The sequence below is a fragment of the Heteronotia binoei genome, chromosome 2, assembly GCF_032191835.1.
Source record: "Heteronotia binoei isolate CCM8104 ecotype False Entrance Well chromosome 2, APGP_CSIRO_Hbin_v1, whole genome shotgun sequence".
Taxonomy (NCBI): Eukaryota; Metazoa; Chordata; class Lepidosauria; order Squamata; family Gekkonidae; genus Heteronotia; species Heteronotia binoei.
Genome location: NC_083224.1, coordinates 184,786,341 through 184,802,691, shown reverse-complemented (window position 1 = coordinate 184,802,691; position 16,351 = coordinate 184,786,341). Strand labels below are relative to the sequence as shown.

At 46.3% G+C, this 16,351-nt stretch overlaps 2 protein-coding genes across 4 annotated transcripts in view; one reads left to right on the top strand and one right to left on the bottom strand.

Moving 5' to 3' along the window:
- Positions 1–7,289, bottom strand: part of REEP6 (receptor accessory protein 6) — a 518,143-nt gene extending 510,854 nt beyond the window's left edge. Inside the window, exon 1 of one of the 2 annotated variants that reach the window (XM_060232659.1) lies at positions 6,874–7,289. In XM_060232659.1, the coding sequence (XP_060088642.1) occupies positions 6,874–6,988 (115 nt within the window). In that variant the 5' untranslated portion in view covers positions 6,989–7,289. The remainder of the gene's footprint in view (positions 1–6,873) is intronic. The other variant, XM_060232658.1, reaches the window with a different exon arrangement.
- Positions 7,039–16,351, top strand: part of LOC132567057 (proprotein convertase subtilisin/kexin type 4-like) — a 39,677-nt gene continuing 30,364 nt past the window's right edge. Inside the window, exons 1-4 of one of the 2 annotated variants that reach the window (XM_060232653.1) lie at positions 7,039–7,059; positions 12,749–12,853; positions 13,733–13,828; positions 15,612–15,740. In XM_060232653.1, the coding sequence (XP_060088636.1) occupies positions 13,826–13,828; positions 15,612–15,740 (132 nt within the window). In that variant the 5' untranslated portion in view covers positions 7,039–7,059; positions 12,749–12,853; positions 13,733–13,825. Of the gene's footprint in view, positions 7,060–8,300; positions 8,625–12,748; positions 12,854–13,732; positions 13,829–15,611; positions 15,741–16,351 lie in introns of those variants that run through there. The other variant, XM_060232652.1, reaches the window with a different exon arrangement.

Below are 16,351 nucleotides of genomic sequence, written 5' to 3'. Positions count from 1 at the left end.
ATTAAGGAGATGCAATGCCTTCCCTTTGAAGAAAGGTTCAAGAGGTTAGGGCTCTTTAGCTTGGAGAAACTATGATTGAGGGATGACATGACAAAAGTTTGCAAAATTATGCATGGGATGATGATGAAGATGAAGAAGACGACGATGATGATGAAGAAGACTGCAGATTTATAACCCACCCTTCTTTCTGAATCAGAGACTCAGAGCAGTTTACAATCTCCTACATCTTCTTCCCCCACAACAGACACCCTGTGAAGGTGGGTGGGGCTGAGAGCTCTCCCAGAAGCTGCCCTTTCAAGGACAACTCCTGTGATAGCTATGGCTGGCCCAAGGCCATTCCAGCAGGTGCAAGTGGAGGAGTGGGGAATCAAACCCGATTCACCCAGATAAGAGTCCGTGCACTTAAGCACTACACCAAACCGGCTCTCTTGCTTTCTTAGCCACAAGGTACAGATGGAACACTCTGTCTGGGGCAGTGATGCTCTGTATTCCTTGTGCTTGGGGGGCAACAGCAGGAGGGCTTCTGGAGTTCTACCCCTGGTGGTGGAGCTCCTGGTGGCACCTGGGTTTTGACCACTGTGTGACAGAGTGTTGGACTGGATGGGCCACCAGCCTGATCCGAAATGGAGTGCAAGGCCACAAAGTCCACCCTCCAAAGCATCCATTTTTCTCCAGGGGAACTGATCTCTCTTGTTTGGAGATAAGCTATAATTCCAGGGGATCCCCAGGTCCCACCTGGAGGCTGGCATCCCTACAAGTCAGGGCATTCTGTCCCCCCCCCCCCAACAAACATAAACACTGTCTACTTTGCAAACAAACCCAATGTCACGTCCTTTGAAAAGTTTGTTTGAAATTGATTTTCTCCAAATCCACTGTTGTCAATTCCATTAAAGGGCCCATCTTGTAAATATGCCAAACGTGAGCCTTTCCAACCAGGGGTCTGCAGACCACCAAGGTGGACCACGGAAGACAGCCATGTCCTGCTCAAACGAAACTGTTGGAATAATGCTAAGTCAGGGAGGAAGGAGGAAAGCAAACTAACTGGACTCTTCCTGGCCCCTCCAGCGCCAATGAAAGATCAGAAAATTATCTCAGAGAAGAATGACTTTAACCACCAGAAGCAAAGTTCACACCGGCTGCAAAGCGAGCCATGAAAACAATTGGAACTGTTCTCTGCGTCTATCGATCAAGAATGCAGAGTGCAAGCTCAAGGTACATCTCAGGTTTTTAAAAACACACAAAGAGAAAGACAGTGGTCCACATGCTCGAACTGTTTACCCAGGAAGTGCCCAGTCTCTGGTTCCAAGATCATCATTGCCTATATCAGGGGTAGCCAAACTGTGGCTCGGGAGCCACATGTGGCTCTTTTACACATATTGTGTGGCTCTTAAAGTCCCCACTGCCAGCTTGGAGAAGGCATTTGTCTCTTTAAATCAGTTCTCCAAGCCAGCCAGAGGCTTGGAGAACACATTCAAAGTTAAAGTTGTTTTCTTTCCACCTCTCCCTCCCCCAACCATATTCCTTCCTTCCTTGCAGCTCTCAAAAATCTGACATTCACGTCTTGCAGGTCTCAAAACATCTGACGTTTATTCTATGTGACTCTTACGTTAAGCAAGTTTGGCCACCCCTGGTCTATATTTCTGCAGGAGCAAATTATAAATGCAAGGGGCTTGAATTGTCAAGTTTCAGCTCCCTCCTTCATAATTATACCTTTGAAAAGGATAGTGCTGCGTGACCCAAATTCGCATGCATACACCTTCACAGAATCTGTACCAGAAGTAAATTCTGATAATGTATTCTACGCAGCTGTGCTTCCCTCAGTCCTTCAGAACAAATATACACTCGGCTTCTAAATCCATAGAAGAGGGTTGACCGCAGAGTAAATGAAGCCAGCACGTGACAGACGGAGCACAGCTTTGCATAGTGGGCGGCGCATAAAACAGCTGGCCCCAAGACTTTAGAAAGAGGCTGCAAACAGGTAAATGCAGATTTGGGGGGGGGGGTCTGACCCCACACCTCAGCCTGTGTTTACATGATCTGCGGTACACTTCAAAACTCACATTCCTTCCTTGCTAGCCCCTGAAACTCTACTACCCTCCTGTGGGGGTCTGCCCAGCTTCCAAACCCACATCGGAAGACAGACTGTTTACCTGGCTCCTGTTTGTGATGGGTATTGTGAACGTCCAGGCCAAGAACACCTTGCCACACACGCATATGCAATGCAACAACTTAGCTTTCAGGCAAACCAGACCAACCTGTCTGAGACCTCCTGCAGGCAAAGACACCAAATCGCTTTCTCCCGATTTCCCTGCCTTTGCTTTTTGCCTCTCCCGGGCACAGAAAGAACAGAGCAGAGCTGAATTTAATTCTGAAGCCTCCTTCACTGACTGTTTCCAACAGTGGCCTGTTAGTTAAATGCCCCAGTAGACTCCCCTGCTGTTCTGGTTTTCAAGGTAGCCTACCTTTGAACATAGAAGTTCCATTTGGCATCACAATAACACGGAGGTTCCGTCTCGCATCACAATTCAGGGACCTATCTTCCAGAAAGAGCCAATCTCCTTTAAAAATCATATCTAATAGAAAGTTCCACAGTTTAATGATATGCCATGTATTCTCTGCCACTGCTTTTCCGCAGTCACCCCCTCTCATATCCACCATATATTTAACAGGGGGGGAGTACTTTACAAAAGTATGTTTCCCTTGGCTATTTACTTTATTTATACACCACTTTTCTCCGTTATGAGGACCCAAAGTAGCTTACAACATTCTCCCTGCTTCCATTTTATCGACACAACAGTCCTGGGAGGTAGGTTAGGCTGAGAGCAGGCTTCATTTTGTGCAGGAGCTCACAGGAGCGGAGCTCTGGAACCTCTAAATTTTGTTGTGCTCTTTCTTTCTCCCCTGCCCCCCTCCACACTTGCTTCTGGACTCCACTGTTCAAACCCCCTGGGACAATTTTGCTGAACTCTAAGATTTGGCAAACTTCCTAATCTTTCCCCCCCACAGAAAAATGGAAAAATAACCAAAACATATAAAGTAGACAGATGGAAATCTTCCTCATGCCACTGTGGCCACATAAAGGTAAAGGTAGTCCCCTGTGCAAACACCAGTCCGACTCTGGGGTGATGTCACATCATGACGTTTTCACGGCAGATTTTTTTTTTACGGAATGGTTTGCCTTTGCCTTCCCCAGTCATCTACACTTTCCCCCCAGCAAGCTGGGTACTCATTTTACCAACCTCGGGAAAATAGAAGGCTGAGTCAACCTTGAGCCGGCTACCTGAGCCCAGCTTCCGCCGGGATCGAACTCAAGTTGTGAGCAGAGCTTGGACTGCAGTACTGCAGCTTACCACTCTGTGCCACAGGGCTCTTCTGTGGCCACATAGGAAAAAGTAATTTAAAAAGTATGATGGGAGCAAGGTTTTATTATAACAATTCTAATTCAAGAAGCATTTGAAGGTAGATGCTGAGCGGATATAATTTAGTACCCCTTCCGGTGATGTCAGGGGTGTCTGGCATATGCAAATGAGTCATGCTAATGAGCTGTGGGACCTCTTTTTCTACCAAATGACCCCCCGAGAGACTGGCTGAAAGTAATGGCCTAAGGTCAGCCAGCAAGGAGTGGGGATTTGAACCTTGGGTCTTCGCTATCTCCAAGATGCCTGAAAAATCTATTAGATATTTCTTGAACCTTGTTGGTCTTCTATGAATGTATTGTAAGAGATTGGGTTCCAGTGAAAAATAAGCCTCCAAGCTGAAGAAAGATGGATGAAACGTCTTGATATCTAGAACCAGACGTCTTTGGAAGCTCTATGAACTATATACTGGAATATGGATATTCCTTTGTGATTGGAAAGTTTGTTGAACTGCTTTTGAACTGACTTGTGGGAATATCCTTTTGAAGCATGTTTTTGTTCATTTGAAGTTCACTGTGCAAGCCTGGTCAGAACACCACTGACCTTCACATTACATTGTTTTGTCATTTAAAATTTATGGTGTCTCTTAACATTTTTTTAATTTACATATTTGTACACTAAAATCCTATCGTTTCGCATCTCCAAGATGCCAGCATGGCCCATTCTGCCAGGCTTTCCAAAACAACCACATCCATCAGATGTTCTAAACTGGACTGCAAGTATTTCATACCTTCTTGCACTGCCATCTGGCAACTGTCACTCGATTGGGGGATTTCTGAGCATGTGCCGGGGAACGTCACCAATCATTCAAAATGTAGCTGAGGAGGCTTAGGCATACATAACTCAGGCAAGTCAGTAATTTGTGTGAGCATATGGCAGCGGTGACCAATACTCCCTCAGTCTAAGCTGTAGAGTCTTGTGAGCAAAAATTCTACTTTGTGAACTACTGGCATTCTTAAAGTTGTGAGCTACTGCATAAAAATTAGTTTGCTCTGGAGCCATTTTTCTTGAGCTAGGACAAAAATGTGTGAGCCGGAGGCTAAAAAACTGTGAACTAGCTCACATTAACTCAGCTTAGAGGGAACACTGGTGGTGACTTACCAGGCCAGAGATGCCATGCCAAATGCCAGCTGCGCAGGAGTTAACCCTCAAAATGCTGCTCACTTTTGCTCAAGAAGTTCAGCATCCTATCTGATTGCACCAATAATCTCCTCAAAATTCAAAATGAGCACTGCGAGTAGAATAAGTTTGATTTGTCATCAAATTATAATAAGGTCCGGGGGGAGGGTGGAAAATCCTGTGAAAACAAGACTCTCCTTTAGTGGAAGAGGCAAAACTTAAACGGGGGAGAGGGGAACAGCAGCCACAGAAACTAGCATGCACGATTGTTTTTTTAAAACATACATCCTATAGTTAGTTAGTAGAAAAATATGTACAGGGATGGGGCAAGAACCAGTGGCAAGACCAAAGAGATAACATGCAGATAATGGACGGGGGGGGGGGGGCAACAGGATGAGCCCACCTGACAACCCCCTCTCCTTCACAAGCTTTCCTTTTAATCCTAGGTAGGCCATCATTACTGGGGGAAGGGGACACTCTGCACATTCTCATTAACAGATGCATTAGTAGAGTGACAGTCCCTGAACTGGAGAAGGCTGAGAAGGTCTAAAGCAGAGGTGTCAAATATGCGGCCTGAGGGCCACATCAGGCCCTCAGAGGGGTCCTATCAGGCCCTCAAGCAACTGGCTGTCATCTGCTTCATTCTCCCTCTCTCTTTCTTCCTTCTGTATCACAGCTTGTTTTGCCAATCACACAGGAGCTACAGAGCAAGACCTCTGCTTTCTTCATTGGCTGAGGTTCCTCTCTCGGAGAGGAAGGGAGGGAGGCAGAACTTGCTTTGCCAGGCTTGCTCAATCACACAGGAGTTACGGAGCAAAGCCTCAATTTTCTCCTTTGGCTGAGGCTTCTCCTTTGGAGAGGAAGGGGGGGAGAAAGCTTGCTTTGCTAGGCTCTCTCAATCGCACAACAGAGCTACTGAGCCAGGCGTCTCTTTCTTTTATTGGCTGAGGCTCCTCAGAGCAAGAATTGTCAGTTATCAGAGACTATTAAATAAACAAAATATTGCAAGAGTGCTAATGTTTCAAGCATGTTTTATTTATTTTTAAAAAATCTTTAATTGTGTTTGTCTGTGTCCTTTATAAAGTTTACTTCAGTACCTGGCATTACATTTTATGACACACATGGCCTGGCCCGACAAGGTCTCAATTATGTCAGATCCGGCTCTCCCAACAAATGAGCTTGACATCTCAGGTCTAAATGATTTAAAGCCATTGCCCATTCCCAGATAGGAACAGTACCATTTCTGAGCATGTGTAGAGCCCCTACCATCTGAACACTCCAAGTCATACAATCAAAAGGGATTGGGAACAATTAATAACTATTATTGTTATTAAGAGAGCTCCTCTTGTAGTACAGGGGCACAGCACTATGCAGAGTTTCCTAGGCACAGAAGGAATAATAAGTTCCCTGCCCCAAAGAGCTTACAATCTAAACAGAGACGTCGCTGCCTAGGTGGGGAGCGGTGAGAAATGACGGCAGTTAACCAATATGGTTGATAGAAGGATGACTTCTTGGCCAATAGGCACGAAAGGTTGGGCCCTCAAAGCCCCAGAAGCTGAGACATTAAACACGAATGGCTCCACATTTAAGATCTGCCAGGGCAGAGTATCAGACCACATTGTTCAGAAGTATATTCAGGGCCCCGTTCATATCATAGTAGCCATGCTCTTAGCCCCAGAGCCTATTGTTCTCCAAGGGGACAAATAAATGTTTCTGATCAGGTCCAGAATCCCTTGACCCAAGAGTCACACACACACACCCCGCAATGCTTCTGAGCAGGTCCAGAGACTTTTAACCACAGAACCTTTTTTTAAATAAAGAGAAACAAAAGTTTCTAAGCAGTTCGTTCCCTAGCCCCTGAACCTATTACCCCAAGGGAAACAATGCTTCGAAACTGGCCCTTAATGCCAGAAACTGCTTCTGAACAAGCTTAGAGTCAATGTTTCCTCTAATCTACAGAGTCTTGTGAGCAAAAATTCTACTTTGTGACCTACTGGCATGAAAGTTGCGAGCTGCTGCAACAATTAGTGTGCTCTGGGGTCAACCTTCCAGAGCTAAGACAAAAATGTGTGAGCTGGAGACTAAAAATCAGTGAGCTAGCTCACGCTAACTCAGTTTAGAGGGAACACTACTCAGAGTCCCTTCCCCCCAAAAGATATTGCCCTCTCCCCCACCCCGCAAACAAAAAATATGGGGAAAAATAAATATGAGCTGGCCCCAAATCCCCTAACACTACAGCGGCGCTTCTGAAGGTTTAAGAACAAAAGCAAGCACGTTTTTCAAACTTGACCCATTTCAAAAGTCCAACCTCCCGGCGGAGACCCACAGCACAGCTCACCTGTGGCCAGGTAATAACGCTTAACGCCGCTTTTGGCTTCCAGGTTCCCCAGGAGATCCCCCAGGAAGCCCGGCCGGTTCAGAAACTCCTCGAAGCGCTGCTGCATGCCGCCCATCACGTTTCCTCCGGTCGTCGGACTGCCCGGCGAAGAGAGAAGGACGCAGCTAGATCCGCTTAGCGCTAACTGTAGGCCGAGCCGGGCAGGCAGGCCACGCCTCCTCCAGGCAAGAGGGCGTGGCCGGCAGGTGGCAGGGAGGACGTCACAGAGGACAGGTGCGCGCCAAGCGCAGCCCTGCTCTGACCTCTGGGTGCCAGCCTCCAGGTGGTGGCTGGAGATCTCCTGGGATTACATGTGGTCTCCAGGTGACAGGGATCAGTTCACCTGGAGAAAATGGCTGCTCTGGAGGATGGACTCCAGGGCATTGTGCCCCATTGAAGTCCTTGCCCTACCCCAAACCCCGCCCTCCCCAGGCTCCACCCCCAAAACCTCCAGATATTTTTCATCCTGGAGCCCACTGCCCTGTGTGACGCCTCGTTCTTTCCTGTAGTTAATTAGTTAAGAAGGGGGAACAAGAGTGCCTCTGAAAATGTGCAGAGAGCTCAACCTTGTCTTAGGGCACTGATCCAGCAATTTTTCGGGGATAAAACCAAGTCTCTGCTGAGTATGCCGGCGCTAGGGATGTTTACTTGAGAGAAAGCCTCTCATTGTGGAGTTTACTTTAGAGTAAACACGGTGCGTGGCATTTTTCAAGGGGGGGGGGTGGGGAAGAAGCCCATGCTGGAATCAATGAAGCTTTGCTTCTGAGTAAAGGCAGGAATTCGCTGCATGCTTTCTGGCGAGTAAGCCCTACTTACTGAACTAAAGGGTTGCCAATAAGTAACATCTCCCTGTACGGATGTACATTCCTTGCGAAAAGCCCTCCACAGACAAACTTTCGTTTTAGGAATACTCCATTCTTATTGTATTTTTATTTTATTTTTATTTATTCGATGGATTTATATTCCGCCCTTTCCCAAGTGGGCTCAAGGCGGATTACAGCATAATAAAACCAGTTAAAATACAGCAATAAATTAATAAAATACAATTAAACAACTCAGTAAATATAGCAAAGGCGTTATGGAATGTTACATGTAAACTTTTCTCATCTCAGCTTTCCCTAGTATATTATAAGGTTGTGCATAGCCCTGAGCATTGAGAAAGCAGGATATTGATCCAGCAAAAGAACACATAATTACATTCTGGTCCCGTGAACCATAAAATCGTGGAACGCATTGCTTTAAGGCAGTATTTCCATAGAAAACTACAATTCCTCTCGAAGCTCTGCGGTTATTTGCCGCCCGTTCACGCTTCGGCCCGCGCAAGGGCCAATGGGATTCGTAGTTCCCATTACTCCTCTTTGGCTTCTGGTTGCCATGGCTACCCGCGCGGCTCCGAACATGTGGAAAGACTGAGAGGCCGCTCTTAGGCGCCTGAGGGCGGGTGTGACCTGAAAATCGAGGCCCAGGCTCGAGGAGATAGTAGGCCGCAAGCCAATATAAGCGCCTGAGCCACTTTAGCCGGGGACATCATGAGGGGGATGGTGGCCACAGATCTCGGGCTTTGCCTGCTGCTTCTTCTTCTCTGGTGCGGCCTCTCCAGGGGTCGCGTAGGGCTGTGCATTTACCTGAGCAGCTGGGCTGTGCACATCCCTGGAGGCGTGCAAGAAGCGCATCGCCTAGCACGCAAGCATGGTCTGCTCTACATGGGCCAGGTGAGGGGGGAGAAAAGTTTTTATCTAAGAAAACATAGGTGTGGTGGGTAGCACCTACTTCACATGAGCAAAGAGTCAGCTTTTCTTTTGGAAAAAAGTATGGTTCAAGTCAGAGCTTCTGAACCTGAACATGTTCAGAGTGTCTCGCTGGAAAACAAGGGTTGTATTTGAAAATAATAGGCAATATGCATAGCAAAAATGGGTTTTGTTTGTTTTAGAGCCCCTGAGTAAGGGGTCTTTGAACATATGTGGCATAAGCTTCACTGAGCTGGAGAAAAAAAGTTTGTTTGTTTTTTTAAACTCTACACACTGTTGTTAAAGGATCCCTATGCATTGGCTGTATGTGTGCCCTGAGCTGGGCAAAGGTATATGTATTGTAAAAAGCCATAGCCAGGTCTCTGAGCATGTGCAGAGTGTTGTTCCCTAAGCTGGACAAAGTGTCTGTTTAAAAAGTCTTTTGGCAAGTTTCCCCTGAGCCGTTCCATGGAAATGCCAGGTAACGTCTTGTAGAAATTATTATATAGTGCTGTCACTCCACATGCACTGTACAGAGTAGCTATCAAGAATGCAAGTCCCTGCTCTGAGCTTCTTACCAACCAGAATTCAACCCAGGGAAAGGCTACGGAAGGCTAGGAGAGGGATGCGTGGACAATTCAAACCTGTCTCTGGTGCGTTTTACTTGTAGGACCTTTGAGCATGTGCAAAGAGCCTTCTCTAAATGGTACCATCTTTTTTCTTTGAAAAAGACCACCCACATCTTATAAAAAACAATGGGAGGGTGAAGCAACTAGTCCCATAGGACAGTGGTGCCAAACCTTTTTTGCATCAGGGATCAGTTTTGTGGAAGACAATTTTTCCACTGACCGGGGGGTGGGGGGAGGGCTATGGTTTCGGGATGATACAATATTGCACTTTATTTCTATTAGTTTGGTGTGATGGTGAAGTGTGCAGGCTCTTATCTGGGAGAACCAGGTTTGATTTCCCACTCCTCCACTTGCAGCTGCTGGAATGACCTTAGATTAGCCATAGCTCTTGCAGAGCTGTCCTTGAAAGGGCAGCTTCTGTGAGAGCTCTCTCAGCCCCACCCACCTCACAGGGTGTCTGTTGTGGGGGAGGAAGGTAAAGGAGATTCTGTGAGTCGCTCTGAGACTCGGAGCGGACGGCAGGATATAAATCAAATGTCGTCTTATTATTATTTTTATTACTACATTGTAATATATAATGAAATAATTAAACAACTCATGGCCCAGTTGCTAACAGGCAACGGACTGGTGCCGGTCCATGGCCCAGGGGTTGGGGACCTCTGCCATAGGGCTTCTTCTTACAGACTTCCCCCCCCCCCCTTCCATTTCTGGAAACTGAACAACTGTGACAAATTCTACCCAAGTTGGTTAAAAATCAGTTTGCTTAGCTGCTCGAATGAGGAAGGCTTTTCTTTCTTAAATGAGCACCCAAGAGCAAAGTCTTCCTGAGCATATGAAGAGTATCTGTTGCAAAGTATCATTTGGAAGACCTCTCTGCAATGATTCTAAAATGTGAGTTTCCCCAGAGAAACTGGGGAGGAAGAGGTGGACAAAGCTGTCTTTGGAGTGGAAAGATGCAGGGCTTTTTTTTTGAGCAGGAACACACAGGAACGCAGTTCCGGCTGGCTTGGTGTCAGGGGGTGTGGCCTAATATGTAAATGATTCCTGCTGGCCGTTTTCTACAAAAATAGCCCTGCGCAAAAGATGGTAGTGTCAGGGGGTGTGGCCTGATATGCAAATGTGTTCCTGCTGGGATTTTTCTACAAAAGAAGTCCTGAAAAGGTGCAACCCCAACCCAGTTAAGCATGCAGATTTTCTCTTTTCAAATCAGAGAAAGCATTTTGCGCTGAAAGCAACTGAATGATCGGATTGCTTTTGGTGCAGAGCCCTAGCAGAGGCTGTCTGGAAGGAGGTGAGGCTAGTGCGATGAATCTCACAGAGATGCAGCAGGCAGCCTCTGCTGGGAGAGCTCACAGAGGTCATAAATTCATTCTCTTCATGTAGTATACGTTGGGAATGTTTAAGCTCAACTATCAGATTGCTTATTTCCTTAAAATATTCATGCCTGCCTTCTTGAAAGCTGGGTGACTTCCAGTTATTAAAACCACATACATTAAAAATACATCATAATAAAAGCCTCATAAAAGCCAGCTTATACAGAACCTGCCTTCCAGTCAATCACTTTTTTTAAAAAGGCCCAAAGCTAGATGCCAATTAGAAAAGACCTAGTATCTTAAATCAATTGAGAGAGATGAGAGGAAGGACTGTTACGGGGAAGGGTGGCTGGGGGGTGGGGGGAAGTTTTTGGTGTGTGATATCACTGGCATTGATAAGGTCTTATTTCCATAGAATAGGGTTGCCAAGTCCAATTCAAGAAATATCTGGGGACTTTGGGGGTGGGGCCAGGAGACATTGGGGGCGGAGCCAGGAGCACGGGTGTGACAAGCAGAATTGAACTCCAAGGGAGTTCTGGCCATCACATTTAAAGGGACAGCACACCTTTTAAAATGCCTTCCTTCCATAGAAAATAATGAAGGATAGGGGCACCTTCTTTTGGGGCTCGTAGAATTGGACCCCCTGGTCCAATACTTTTGAAACTTGGAGGGCATTTTGGGAAGAGGCACTAGATGCTATACTGAAAATTTGGCACCTCTACCTCAAAAAACAGCCCCCCCCCCAGAGCCCCTGATACCCGCAGATCAATTCCCCATCATTCCTTATGGGAATTGTTCATGGAGGTGCATAATGGCTGTGGGGGTGGGGCTTCCCCCGCCAGCCAGCTGGCTGGGGGAGGCGGGAAGCCTGTAAAACCTGGGGATCTCTCGCTGGGACCTGGGGATTGGGAAGCCTACCATAGAAGTATAGGGCTTTGATGCCAGTGTTATAGCTGCAGCTGGCTACTTTAGAACATTACATTTCCCCTCCCCGCCCCCATGGGTGAGTTCGATGTAGCTCCCATTACAAATAGATTGATTTTACTGTTGTTCTGAATTGTCTTTTAAAAGATACCTGGCACCGTTTGAGCATGCTGTATTTTGCTTTGACATGTTGGATGAACAAATATTCCCTTTCTTTCCATCTGACCTCTGTTTTTCGCCCTTTGTTTTCTCAATACGTTTGTCTTGCACTCACACGTCATATGAGTATTGTACTCAGTATACAGCGTTTGGCATATATATGTGTCACAAGCATAACTATAAACACCGGCAGGGGTCATTTTGTAAAAAAGGAGGTGCCGGAGTTCATTAGCACAACTCATTTGCATAATTTATTTGCTTGCCCCACACACCCTTGACATCACTGGAAGGTGTACTAAATTATATCAGCTCAGCATCTATCCTAAAATGCTTATTGAATTAGAATGGTCATGATAAAACTTTACTCCCATCGCATCATACCTTTTTACATTACTTTCTCCTATGTGGCCACAGTGGCATGATGAAGATTTCCTTCTGTTTGCTTTAGATGTTTTGGTTATTTCCCCTTTTTTTGTGGAGGGAAATATTAGACAGTTTGTCAAATCTTAAGAGTTCAGAAAATTCTCCCAGGGGGTTTGGACGATGGAGTCCAGAAGCAAGTATGGGGGGTGAGTGGATAAGAAAGAACACCATAAAATTTAGAGGTTCCGGATCTCCGCTCAGGTGAACCCCTGCCCCAAATGAGGCCTGAACATTGGTATGTTTTGTGTGAAAAATCCATCTTGAGGCAGAAAAAAGTGATATCAGACTCATGGATTCGATTTGCATGGGAGGAGAGTGGAGAGGTGAATTCAAAATACAAGTAGAGTGGCACCTGGAGATCTCCCACTATTACAGTTGATCCAAAGACTACAGAAAGTGGATGCCCTGGAGAAAATGGCTGCTTTGGAGAGTGGACTCTATGGCACTGTACTCTGCTGAAGTCCTTCTCCTTCCCAAACTCCATAGTCCCTCCAGGATCCAATTCCAAAATCTCTAGATATTTCCCAACCCAGAGCTAGCAACCCTAGGGATGAGAAATTTGATTTGACTTTGAATTCATGTTCCCTCCATGTCAGTTCTGTGACTCAAGTGAATCCAAACACTGTTTTTGAAACTTCTGTGTGTCCTGTTGCTCCGGCAGGTGATTGAAGGGGGAGATTATTACCACCTTGAACACCGAGGAGTAAAACGACAGTCCTTAAATCCGCACTGGGGTTGGCACATAAGTCTGAAGAAGGAGCCCACGGTGAGCAGTTTCTTGATCAGCAATTTGTACGTTGTTGCCCTTGTCAAGTTAATTATTACGAAGCGCCTGTTAGCCATGTGGCAGCTAACTGTGATCCATCCAGGTCCCTGATTCAGATTATTGTTCTGCTATGATTTACCCGGAGGCTTGGAGCAAGCCATTCTCTATCTCATCCTCAGACTCTCGATGGCCCACCTTGCAGGCATGTTGTAAAGGTTACACCAAGATATGAAATGACTTTAACGCTTACAGAGTGTTAAAGGCACTTGAGAGCCAGTTTGGTGCAGTGGTTAAGTGCGCAGGCTCTTATCTGGGAGAACCAGGTTTGATATCCCCACTCCTCCACTTGCAGCTGCTGGGATGGCCTTGGGGCAGCCATAGCTCTGGCAGAGGTTGTCCTTGAAAGGGCAGCTTCTGAGAGAGCTGTCTCAGTCCCATCCACCTCACAGGGTGTCTGTTGTGGGGGGAGAAGATAAAGGAGATTGTAAGCCGCTCTGAGACTCTGATTCAGAGAGAAGGGCGGGGTATAAATCTTTGGTCGTCTTCTTCTACAGTGCCACCTCCAATGCAGGGCAAGTAGTGTGTTTGTATGTAGTGTGGCTGAGTTGTCACAACTGAGCTTTGCTGTGATGTGGCACCAGAGACATTTCCCTACAACTGTCTGGTGTGTTATTTTTATGTCTTAGGTAAAACCATCCTTCGTTAGGCTTCTGATATGCTATACTTTCGTTTGTGATGTTGTTGCTAATTTATCTTAACGTTGATTTTGTGTTGGAATTTCTTCATAATATTCGATAAAATGTTAATTCAGAGAAAAATGGGAAAGAGAGCCATGGGATTCTTCAGTGATGCTCAAGGCTCTCTCAAAATTGGCTTTAGATCCACTGGTTTGAGCAGCAGACTTTGAAGAGACGATCGCGAAGGACAGTTGCAGTGGTGCCCACTGACCCTTGGTTCCAGAAACAGTGGTATATGGTAAGTGATCCACGGCATGGGCAGGGGGATCCCCCCAAGGCAGCAGGCGTGGGTGAGGAAAGAGTCTAGAGCAGGACGAAGCAGGTGCCAGCTGCCCAGGGCGCAAGGAGGAGGGGAGCCATTTTGGAGAGCACATCTGAAGAGGATGTTGGAACTGCCCACCTCCTAAGAAATGCTGCCCGCTGCCAAAGGAAGCCAGGGTGGCCTAGTGTTTAAAGTACTGGGGATACCATGTTCCAATCCTCACTCTACTACTGAAGCTCGCTGATTCACTTTGGTCCAGGCACACACTCTCTCAGCCTGACCTACCTTACGGGGTTGTTGTCAGGATAAAATGGAGGAAGAAAAAGAAGGAGACTGTAGATTTATATCTTGCCCTTCTCTCTGAATCAGAGCCTCAGAGCAGCTTACAATCTCCTTTAGGAGGGGAGAATGATGAGGTGAGCCGTTTTAAATCTCCGTTAGGAAGAAAAGAAGCTACAATTCTATAAACGCGTACACGTTTAAAGGCAAAGGGGAGCACTTGCAGAGATCCCTATGAATTCTTCAAACAACTGAGGAGGTTCCCCCCACAATCCACCCTGAATGATTGATTTAGATTGGGCCATGCATTTCTTTTATCCGTGGGACATGTTTTGTGCCTGTTTTTCTACCGTGAGCATCCAAGTCAGTTTGCAGTGCTCAAAAGTGGGGTAAACAAAATGCATTACTGAAGGCTGAAAAACAGCAGCAGGAATTCTAGTGCACAGAGATGTCTGTTGTAGGGAAGTCAAGCTTGGCAAGGATCAGAAGCCCAGGAAAACACTTTTGTGTCTGCCCGAGGCTTGAAGCATGTCAATGCTGGTCAAACATCCTGTGGCAGGGAGTTTCCCAGGTGGTCGTACTGCACAGAGAAGGCTGCTACTTGATGTACTTTTGAAAACGGAGGGGTGACCAAAGAAAGACCCCTGGAGGTTGTTTAGGTATCTAGATCCATGGGTGTTTAGAATGTCCCAATTTAAAATCAGTATACAAACGAAGGGCATACTTTTTCACATGAGATATAATTAACTTTATTATTTATTTGCTTTATTTATATTCCAGTGGGGATTTTATATAGCTTACTACATCGTTCTCCTCTCCTGTTTTATCCTCACAACATCGCTGTGAGTTAATTTAGGCTGAGAGTGGGTGACTGGCTCAAGGTCACCCAGCAAGCTTCCGTGGGGATTCGAACCTGGATTAACTGGATCTTAGTCCAGCACTATGACTACTGCACCATGCTAGCTCTCACTGCTTGTAGGACTTGTGGAACTCGCTGCTCACAGAATCTGGTGGTGCCTTTAAAAGAGGGTTAGAAACATTCATGGAGGACAGGCCCATCAGTTAGTCAAGATGGCCAGATGGAACCTCCATGTTAAGCGAGAGTCTACCTCTGAATGCTACTGCTTGATGGGAGAGGGAGAGACTTTGTTCTCTGTGCTTATGGAGCCATTGTGGGGAATGGAGGGGGGAAGCTGGTAGGAACCACTTCTGAAACAATGTAGACGCCTTCTCCAGTCTTCGGACCTGGAGAAATTTGTGCGTTATGGCGGTTTGCCATTAATAAGCTACATCATTTTGTACAGCATTCAAAATATAAAACAGGGTGGGTAGGTTGTAATACGTCAGTTCTACTTGAAAAAAATATTGGGTAGCTTAGAACTTCAAAGCTTGAGGGAGACACTGGGGCGTGGAGAAATTTGGAAACAATTCCCAATTTCTTCTCCTGCCTTTTGAAGCCTTTCTCTCATTCTTTTTTTAGAACAATGATGTGACTCCAGACCTCAACGTACTGGCTGCTTGGAGCAGAGGTTACACTGGCCTGGGGGTGGTGGTGAGCATTTTGGACGATGGCATTGAAAAAGACCATCCTGATCTGGCAGTCAATTACGTAAGTAGAGCTGGGGAGGCTCGGGGGGGGGGGCGTGTTTTTGAGTTACCCGTCAGCTCTTTCTGGTCTCCGGTTGGGGTGGTTTAAATCATGATTAGCAGTTCCCAGCTCTTTTTTAAAAATGCAAAACAGGAATCTTTTCCATCGCTTGTAAGTGGGATTTCAGATCTCCCAGGTGTCAGCAAAATAATCCCTGTCAGCCATGACGGGGTGTGTGTGTGTGTGTGTGTGTCACTTGGCTAGTTTTGTATGTAACATTTTTCCTTACATTTCTATTCTGCCTGACAAAGACTTTTGTGAAACTCAGAAGCTGGCGTACATTACTGACAGAAACTTTTTAAACCTTCTTCTAAGGGGTTGAGAAGTTTCTGGCACAATGCCACAGAGTCCAGAATTCAATCTGGATAAAACAACGCTGGAGGCTCAGGGGAGTGACGGTGGTTTAAGGAAAGAGCCTCAACTAGGGATGCAGAAGGTCCCAGGTTCAATCCCTTGCATCTCACTCCCATTTAAAACAGACCAGGTAGAGGGTGATGTGAAAGGCTTCTGCCTGAGACCCTGGAGAGCCACCGTCAGTCTGAATCAAAGGTGGCCAAACTCGCTTAATGTAA